A 9564-nucleotide genomic window follows, 5' to 3' on the forward strand; every position below is an offset into this window, starting at 1 on the left:
TTTGTTTTCACTTAGCGTGCATGTCGCCACTGTTAAACCACCAGGAAAGCGGGTACATTGGGATTTTAATCGAGCGTCACATCGTGAGATCGGATCGCGTCGGGTGTAGAATCCGTGCTTTGAGCTAAAACGCGGTCTCTCCACGGGAGAACCACTCCATGTTGGGACGCCGCGAAAGGGCGCTTCCGTGAGTGTTCGTTTTCCCGACGGTCCGTGAAGGCCTCAGCAGAGGGGAAGAGGAAGGCGCCCTGGCAACGCTGTCTGTCACAAAGCTAGCGCTCCGTGTAGCCGCGGCCGCCACCATGAATTTAGAGCCCCTTACCTGCGTCCTGCCGTGTGAAATCCACGGCGCTGGTTCTTCGGAGTCTTCTTAACGCCGCTGGGATGGCCCTCTCCGGCGAGCCCAGCTAGCCCCGCTAGCGGACCTTGTTTTTCCCCTCCGTCGCAGCGACAGTCGGTTTCGCTAGCTAGCAGCTAGCTGTTGTTAGCTTAGCTAGCCTGCCCGAACATGGCGATTGTGTCTGGCTCTTGCTCCCGGGTGAACGCGTCCAGGAACGGGCCGTCCGTGTCGGGGGCGCCCTCGGGCTCCGTCGGGCAGTCTCAGCCCATGATAGCGGTGTGGGAATGGCAGGACGACCTGGGCTACTGGCGGCCGTACAGCGGCCGGGTGAGCGCCTACATCGAGCGGTGCCTGTCACCGCGGGGCCACCGGGGAGCGCCCGGCACAACGAGCATCTGCCTCGGACAATCAGACGCCAGCTTGTCGCCTTATCTCATTGACATACCGAGCCTGAAGCAGTTCCGACAGGACACAGGTGGGCGAGTGACGACCGACACGGTCTTTAGCGGGCGGGTAACAATAATACTTATCAATGTGTCTCTCGACCTGTCAGGCCCGTTGAACTGAAACCGGGTGTTAGCTTCAGCGTTAGCTTCTCGACTAGCGTTAGTTGTTGTTTACATTCGCGCAGCCGCGGGACGAGGAGCTAAAACGGCTAAAGTGAGTCCGATCTCCACCAGTGATCGCAAGAAATGACTCGGAACAAAGTCTCAAGTGTGTTTTTCAAACTGTCAGATAACCCCGCGGAGGGTTTAAGCCGAACGCCCGCAGCCTCCGCTCTGAGAGCGGGGCTTTGTCTGCCCCGGTGAGGTGATGGAGCGGCGCTCCTCCTCCGTGAAGGTCAGATGTCTCACGGGAAAGAGAAACTTTGGCAGGCGTGAGTCTGGAATCCGTCGGGGGGGATTATCCGGGTTCCACGGCAGACAGCTGCAGAGATTAGACCAGGCCGGGCCCGTCTCCAGGCCGGCTCCGATGGATCCAGCAGCTCCAGGAGGAACGAGCGGAGGCTGAGCAGAAGGATCCAGAGCAGAGCAGACCTGATAAACAGAGAGCGTGGTGGACCCTCTTCATTGCAGAGGGGCACAATTAAGGCGCTCGACGACGTAGAAGTCCCTACTTCTAGAAGAAGTCCACCGGGGTTCTCGGCCCGAGCTCCATCTCCCACGCGTTCCTCCGACGTTCCTGCAAATCCAGCCGACGTTGATGTTTCCCGGACGGTCCATCTGTCCGATCCGCCCGGGAAACATCACCGAGCGACGCGGTGGAGTCGGTACCGTCGGTCCGTCCCGGGGTAAACACTGACGCCGCCTGCTTTCTCCCGCCGCCGTGTCCACAGGAAAGACGCGGTCGGTGCGGCGCTCCCTGTTCGCCCAGTCGTCGGGGCTGGGCAGCGGCGTGTACTGGGAGTGGCTGAACGACGAGGGCGGGTGGACCCCCTACGAGACCCAGACCTCCATCCTGCTGGAACACAGCTACCAGGCCCGGCAGGGCACGGCCGACCTGGGCCCCCACGGCTACAACTACATCGTGGACCTGACGTCGCTCACGCAGGTCAACAAGTCGTCGGGCTTCCGGCGCCAGGTGCGGCGGCAGTGCAACCTCCCGTACCCGCTGGCGTCCTTCGGGCCCCCCGCCATCCCCTCGGGGCCGGCGTGCTCGTGCCAGCAGTGTCTGAGCCACAGCAGCGCCGGGCCCATTCCCAGCCGCTCCCGACACTCCTTCTCCTCGGCCAACCTGACCCGGCCCAGCCTGCAGGGGCCCGGCCGTGCCGCCGCCGCCGCCGCACACCCCGCCGCCGTCTACTCTCCGTACCCCCGGAGGCCCCTCTCCGTCGGGGGGATGTCCTGGGGCGGCCCCTGGCCTCCGCCCCCCTCCGCCGGCCAGCTGCCCTCGCCGCTGCTGGGCGCCGTCGGCGGCGCCAACGGACTCAGGTGGGTTTCCCGGGCTGGCGTGACGCTCGCCGTCCCGCGAGGAGGCCCCTGGCCTTCAGGGCTCTTTCATACTTTTGCCTCCTGTGCCGAACGGACCACGACACCGATCGGGGTCAGGGGTCACCGGTCGCCACGGAGCTCCCGCGGCATTATGATCCGGAGAGGTTCCTTTCAGACGGTGGAGGGTTCCTTCCTCCTGCAGAGAAGAAGCTCGGTCCTGCAGGGACGACCTCCACTGCAGATGGAATAAAGAGCTCAGACGCCTCCCTCCTGGATCCGGCTCGGCTCCTGCTTCTTTGCCGGCGCCGGCCGTTTGTCCCCGACAGGTTAGAGACGGGGTGGCGTGCAGATAAATCAGGGACCTAATGGAGTGTTCGCTCGCCGCCGGCACGGCTCATTTGTCACGGCGCCGGGCCGCCGTCACGCCGATGCTCCCGTCACCCCGGCGATAATCACCGCAGCCTCGGCTCTGGCCGGAGGCTGTTTTTTTCTGCCGAGGATCAATTTGTTACCAACGCCGGTCAATATGTCCGCCCTCTGACCCGCCCCCGCCACCGGGGTCAGACGGGGTCAGCGGGGGGGCAGACGCTGATGATGATGACAGCGCGAGGTCACATGGGTTCCATGACATCATGGGGGGGGGGTTCCTCCTGGAGAGGTTCCTTCAGTGAGGATCAGAAGTGGATCTTCTGATTGGCCCGTGCAGATGGAGTTGATCAGCTGACCTTCAGGTTTTCACCCCAGAGGCCACGCCCATCTGGACGCCACCCCTCCGCCCGCAGCCAATCACAGGCGAGGAGGACGTGACCCTCGGCCAATCGGTGAAGGACCATGTGACCCAGCAGCCAATCAGAGTGGAGGATTAGTGAGCCGCTAGCAAACGATCAGCGGCTCCGGTAGTTGGTCGTGTTTTCCGAAGGCCTCGCGGCGCCGTGACGGCGGAAGGCGTGGGAGAACCTCGGGCCTCCTGATTGGCCGGTGCTAACGTGTCTGTGTCTCCTGCTCCACAGCGTTCCCTCCATCTCCGTGCCGCTCAACGGATCCACCAGCGTGAGCTCGGCCCTGGCAGGTAAACCTCCTCGCCTCTCTGTCCTACAGGCTTTTATGGTGGTGGATCTGCAGCTCTGCTCCGGTCGCTCGCGTGAAGGTTCCTCGGCTCCTCGGGTCGGTCCCGGTCCCGGTCCCGGTCCCGGTCCCGGTCCCGCCAGGAGACCTTTTGTGTCGCCAGGTCCGACTGGCGGCTCCGCACGGCTTCCGTTCACCGCCTGTCCTGGTTCTGGATGGTTCTGGATGGTTCTGGATGGTTCGGAGGGGGTTGGATATCAGTCGGCTCGGGGCTTCGCTTGAAGTTGAAGGATCTGAGAAGGAACCCGATAAAAGGCCGTGCTTGGAGTCGGTGAAGGTCTTGGGTCCTCGGAGCTCCTTCCTGCCTGCCGGTGCAGACGGAGAGCTCCACACTGAGCAAAGGAGTGGGTTTTTTGGCCGTCGTCATGGCGACGTACGTCCGCCGCCATCCATCAACGTTCCCGACGTCCCGTTTTCCCGAGGAGACACCGGTGCTTTATCACCGGCCGCCGGACGGGGTTCCTGAGGCGCGTTTCCTCCGGGCGGCGTGTTCGAGGCTGTGGCTCCGCCCCCTCCTCCGCTTCCCTCTTTACAGGCCTCGCAGTCAATCTGCCGCAGGTTTTTAGAGGTTCAACCTTGGAGCGCCGGAGCTCCTCGGCTGCTTTACGAGCCCTGCGGTCGTCGGGCCGCCGGCCCCGCCGGGCGCCGTCAAACTTTACGCCGGGACCCGCCGGCCTTTAAATAACACCTGGCTTCCTCCGCGGGTCCGCCTCCTGTTTGCGTCGGAAGAAAAATCAATCCGGTTTGCGCTGCTGTGTTTACCTCTGTTGCCGCGGGTTACCGACCGTCTCCCCTTCAGTCAATAAACCGAGCGCTCGATACGTAGAGACGCCACGCAGTCATCGGATTCGCTCGCCCGGGCGTTGATTCTCGCTTTCTCGGAAGGTCGGAGGTCAGATTCCCGGCTCTCGCCGCCTGCGTGCTAAAGCATCTTTGTCCAGTCGCTCCCGGCTGCACGCGCCAAGTCACGCCGCCCGCCGTCGCCGCGTGACTGGGTGACAACGATGAGACGGGGACGCTTCGCCGTGACAACGATACCGTGTTGGTTTTAAGCTGCGGACGTTTCTCCGGGTCAGGGCTAGCAGGGCTAGCAGGGCTAGCAGGGTTAGCAGGGTTAGCAGGGTCAACAGGGCTAGCAGGGTTAGCAATGTTAGCAGGGTTAGACGTCGGTCTGAGACGGAGCCTGGTCGCAGGCGATGGCGAGCGCAGGGAGGTGCTTGGATGTTTGGTCGGAGGAGGTGCTGGCTGCGTCGGGGGTGGGGGGGTGGGGGGGTCACCTGACTTTGTGGAAGCTTCATTCGCTGCTACATTTCTCATACCGTTGTTCCTCTCTGCTCCCGCCATGTCTCCAACTGGTGTCGCCCCTCACCCGCCCCCCCCACCTCACCCCGCTCCAGGCATGGCCTCCATTTTGATGTCTGCGGTTGGACTGGGCGTGCACTTCACTGCCGCCCCCCTCCCTCAGCAGCAGCAGCAGCAACAACCTGCTCCTTTCTCTCTGCCTCCTCCTCTTCCTCCTCTCCTCCCCCCGGCAGCCAGCAGAGCCAGCGGCGGCGGCGGCGGCGGCGGCGGCAGTTCAGTTAGGAGAGCCAGGAGGCAGCACAGGAGAGGTAGCTACCACCAGAAGCCTCCGCCCTCAGGCTCCAGACCCGCTCGCCCTCCATCTGTCCTCGTGTCTCGCCACCTGTTCGCCCTCCACCTTAATGGCGCTAAAATAAAAGGCCCTGCCGCCCGGATGTCGGGGGCTCCCGGCCGTCCCGCCGCTCCGCCTCCGGTTCCACCGCCATCTGCTCCTCCGGCCGCCGGCGCTCCGCGGGGTCGCCGACCACTTTGTTCCGGGGAGACGAGCCGAGGGGACGGGGTTTTGCCGAAAGCCGGATCCGACCCCAGCGCCGAGGCCGGCGTCCCGTCGGGGTCCGACCCCGCGTGCTAGCGTTAGCGTAACGTGAGCTAGCGTCCTCTGGCAGCTTCCGGAGGAGACGAACCCGGCCGACGCGTCGGTCGGAGCGAAACCATCACGGGTTCGTTCGGCCGCGGGACGGACGGAGAACGCCGACGCTTGTCGTCGGCCAAGTTATTCCACCGACGGCCGAGAAGAGACGAGGAGCCTCGCGTGGATCTGAATTTGGAGAAAGGCTTCGGAGCCGACGTTCGGAGGCGCCGTCGCCCCGGAGCGCCTCCGGCTTCCCGCCTCCGGCTTCCCGCCTCCGGCTTCCCGCCTCCGGCTTCCCGCCTCCCGCTCCCTCGCCGTCCGCCGAGCCGAGAAAGAGCCGCCTTCCATCGATCCCGTCACCTCCGTCTCAGGACCTCCCTGTGTTTGCTTCCCCTCGAGTCCCGACGCTCAGCCCTTCTTCTCCAAACCTCTGGCGTCCTGCGGCCGTGTTTGCCAACGCTTGCGTCTCTGTGTGAACGTGTCCATCTGTCGCCGAGCCGTCCTCCATCCTCTCCATCCTCTCCATCCTCTCCATCCTCTCCATCCTCTCCATCCTCTCCATCCTCTCCATCCTCTCCATCCTCCATCCTCTCCATCCTCTCCACCAGCCGCCGCTCGGCTTCCCGTCCGGCTGCGACTCACGGCTCTGCTCTTTGGTTCTGGTGTCTGGCAGCTCCTTCCCAGAGGCCCGAGGAGGTGATCCAGCGCTACATGGAGGTCGTGGCCGAGGCGCCGGACGAGGTGCGTCTTCCCGTCCTCCGATCTTCTAAAAGTCTCCGGGAGCCGGGACCGGGTCCGGACCGACTCGGGAGACCCGGCTCGGCCGCGGCGACCCGGAATCGGTCCTGTAGATTCTCGCTAATCCGGGTCTTCTCGGCCCAGAACGAGCCTCGGGGTTCGACTCGGATCTTAAACGCTCCCGCCGTCCCGCGGGGAAGAACGTCTGTTTTTCCTCCCGGGAGCCGGACGGAGCGCTCATCGTCCGCTTCCTCCGCAGGACTGCATCATCTGCATGGACCAGCTGTCCAACCCGTCCGGCTTCGAGACGCCGGCGCCGGAAGACGGCGGCCCCGGCGGCCTGCCGGACGCCGTGGCCAAGTTCATGAAGTGCGGGCACACCATGCACATGCTCTGCATGCTGGCCATGTACAACAACGGAACCAAGGTAGGAGCTGACCTTCGGCCGTCCTCGGGCTCCTTCCGCCCGCCGCCTCCGTCCTCCGCTCGACGACCCACCATCCAAATCGCCCGGGCGACCGTCGTGGCCGCCGGGCGCCCGGTAACCTGGAGACGCCGCCTCAGACTTAGCTCGTGGCGAGCCGCGGTTCTGGCCTCCCAGAAGGGGCTCCGCTGTGACCCCAAGATTTCATTCAGAAGAACCCGCGGGTGAAGGAGCCAAGGCACCGCGGCAAAGAAAAATCGGCTTCCCGCCAAAAGCGGGCCGGCGACGGCGCCTCGATCGGTTCCTCGGTTCCTTGAGCGTCCGGCTGTGTGTGTGTTCCAGGACGGCAGCCTGCAGTGCCCGTCCTGCAAGACAATCTACGGGGAGAAGACGGGCACGCAGCCCAAAGGCAAGATGGAGATCTACAGCATCGCCCAGGCGCTGCCCGGACACCCCAACTGCGGCGCCATCCAGATCATCTACAGCATCCCGCCGGGGATCCAGGTAGGAGCCGGGCGCCGCCGGACTCGGCCGCCGATCGCGGACGCCGGGGGGCGGGGCTTCCGTGGGACGCGCTCGGTGACGTCGAACACCTCGGATGCGACCGTGAGCTCCTGTTTCTCAGCGCGGCGTCACGCCGCCGTCCGGGGAGCCCGGCCGAAGGAGCCGGGATCAGACCAGATCAAACCGGATTAGATCAGATCACATCAGATTAGATTAGATTAGAGGAGGACCTCCGCCCGCTCAGGGTGGAGCTCTCCTCCAGGCCGCCGCTCCTCCTCATCCTCCCGTTCCTGACCCTGGTTCTGGTCCTTCAGGGTCCGGAGCACCCGAACCCCGGCCAGCCCTTCACCTGCAGAGGCTTCCCGCGCTTCTGCTTCCTCCCCGACAACGACAAGGGCAGGAAGGTACGTGGACACACCTGAGACCTGATCTGAGATCCACACACACACACACACACACACACACACACACACAGTCTCTGTGTGTATGTGGTTCAGATCCTGCCAGGAAGATCAGCTCCATAAATAATCTGATGTAATTCACTAATGGAGGGTGGGATTAAATTACCCCTGCTGTGTGTGTGTGTGTGTGTGTGTGTGGGGGGGTAATGGAGGGAAGACGCCTGTCAATCACATTAATGGACACTTGATTCCCCTGGACTTCAGTCATAGGTTTCCCACTCACTCCTTCATCCCTTCATGGCTCTTCACACATCACTTCTTCTCTGGTTCTTCTGCTTCCTTCTCGCTTCCTTCTCCGTCCTCGTGTCCGAAGCCTTGGCTCTGAGTCTGAGGAGGCCGGAGTCATCGCGACCTTTGACCTCCCGGGGGTCCCGGCGTCCCGAAGCTGAGCGTGTTCTCCCGCCCGCAGGTCCTGGAGCTGCTGAAGGTGGCGTGGATGCGGCGTCTGATCTTCACGGTGGGAACGTCCAGCACCACGGGCGAGCCGGACACGGTGGTGTGGAACGGGATCCACCACAAGACGGAGATGATGTCCAACCTGTCGGGCCACGGCTACCCCGACCCCAACTACCTGGACAACGTCCTGTCGGAGCTGGCCGCCCAGGGCGTGGCGGACGACTGCCTGGCCGCCGGCAGCGGTTAGGCTCCGCCCCCTGCCCGCCTGAACGCCGGGCTCCGGAGGCGACTCGCCGGAGGAGCGAGCGAAGGAAGGAGGAAGGAAGCGACTCCTTCGGCCGCGGCCGCTTCCTCTGTGGACGTTTACTTTGACGGCGCCGGTAACAACGGACGTTAACGTGTAATAACGAGCCGCGCACAGATTTATGGATTAGAGATTATTAGCGGTCGCTCACATGAACGCGTCGTGACACGTTATTCCAAGTGAATGACCCGTTATTACATGTTAACTTATTCCACGCGATGATTCTGTTCATTAACCGTCCTCACACGTTAATTAATCGTTACTACGCATTAATGAGCCGTTATTGCCGGCGCCCTCGTTCGAAACTCGTGTTTTCTATTCTTTTTTTGTTCCGTTGGCGTCGCCGTCCGGTTCCCGTGGCGACGGCAGCTTCTTGTCGGGGATCGCAAAAGAAAAGCGAAAAGGAAAAACGAACCCCGAGTCTCACGAAGCACTTTAGTTCCGACGTTTTCAAGTCCCGGTTCCGGTCCGGCGGTTCTCCTCGGGCCCTCGGGTCGGCCCGGGACGCCCAGAAGCTCTCGTAGCAGCGGAGGAACCCGCGCTGCTGTAAATACAAGACCAGGCCGCGGGGGGGCGGGAGGTCCCGCCTTGAGACAATCAAGGTCATCGGACTCATGGTGATGGAGCCGGAGGCCCCGCCTCCTCGCCCCTCCGGGCTCCTCCCCCTCATGCAGGCTCCGCCTCCTGGCCGCCAGTCCAGAGATCAAACAACTGCAATAAAGGAATCAGTACAACACAGCTGCTCTTTGATTTCTGTCGTCTTTACACACCTGAGTGTGTGTGTGTGTGTGTGTGTGTGCGTGTGTGTGTGTGAGTGTGAGAGAGAGTCGGCATCCCCAGGAGTCTGTGGTTGGATTCCCACAGGCGTGTTCTTACCGTGTGTGCAGGGGTCCTGGTGGTCCTGGTGGTCCTGGTGGTTCCTCGGGGTTCCTCCCGTTTCCCCCCAGAGAGCAGGAGGTTCAGCGGAGACCCGACGTGTCCAGACGTTCGCATGAGAGGCTGAATGCTTGTGCGTCTTACGAAGTGAAAGAGTGAGGGGTTGAATTGACATATTTGTAATTATTTAAATGAAAAGGCCTTTTTTTTTAAAGACCATTAATGTCCTCAGAACAACAATTGCATATCTTCTTCTTCTTTTCCCTTCAGGGTCTCCACAGTGGATCCACTTTCTCCATCTAACCCTCTTCTCTGGATCCTCCTCTCTCACACCAACTACCTTCATATCTTCTCTCACGACGTCCATAAATCTTCTCTTTGGTCTTCCTCCAGACCTCCTGCCTGGCAGCTCCAATTCCAGCATCCGTCTACCAATATATTCTCTATCCCTCCTCTGTCCATGACCCAACCATCTCAGTCTGGCTTCTCTGACCTTCTCTCCAAAACATCTAACATGTGCCGTTCCTCTGAT

General features: G+C 62.3%; 1 protein-coding gene across 2 annotated transcripts; it reads left to right on the top strand.

The window, feature by feature from the left end:
• Positions 1-228: 228 nt before the first annotated feature.
• Positions 229-8894, top strand: dtx2 (deltex 2, E3 ubiquitin ligase). Of its 2 annotated transcripts, XM_086142433.1 has the most exons (9): positions 229-815; positions 1677-2271; positions 3282-3340; positions 4794-5006; positions 6003-6070; positions 6327-6494; positions 6834-6995; positions 7310-7399; positions 7866-8894. In XM_086142433.1, exons 1-9 carry the CDS (start codon positions 509-511, stop codon positions 8097-8099), a joined length of 1896 nt encoding a protein of 631 aa, XP_085998559.1. In that variant the 5' UTR covers positions 229-508; the 3' UTR covers positions 8100-8894. The 2 variants fall into 2 exon arrangements, with proteins under 2 accessions (XP_085998559.1, XP_085998560.1); XM_086142434.1 differs by lacking the exon at positions 4794-5006 and having other exon boundaries at positions 231-815.
• The last annotated feature ends 670 nt before the right edge of the window (positions 8895-9564 follow it).

This window comes from Fistularia commersonii, chromosome 35, assembly GCF_037954325.1.
Source record: "Fistularia commersonii isolate RoL2024-O1a breed Wild chromosome 35, RoL_Fcom_v1.0, whole genome shotgun sequence".
Lineage (NCBI taxonomy): Eukaryota > Metazoa > Chordata > Actinopteri > Syngnathiformes > Fistulariidae > Fistularia > Fistularia commersonii.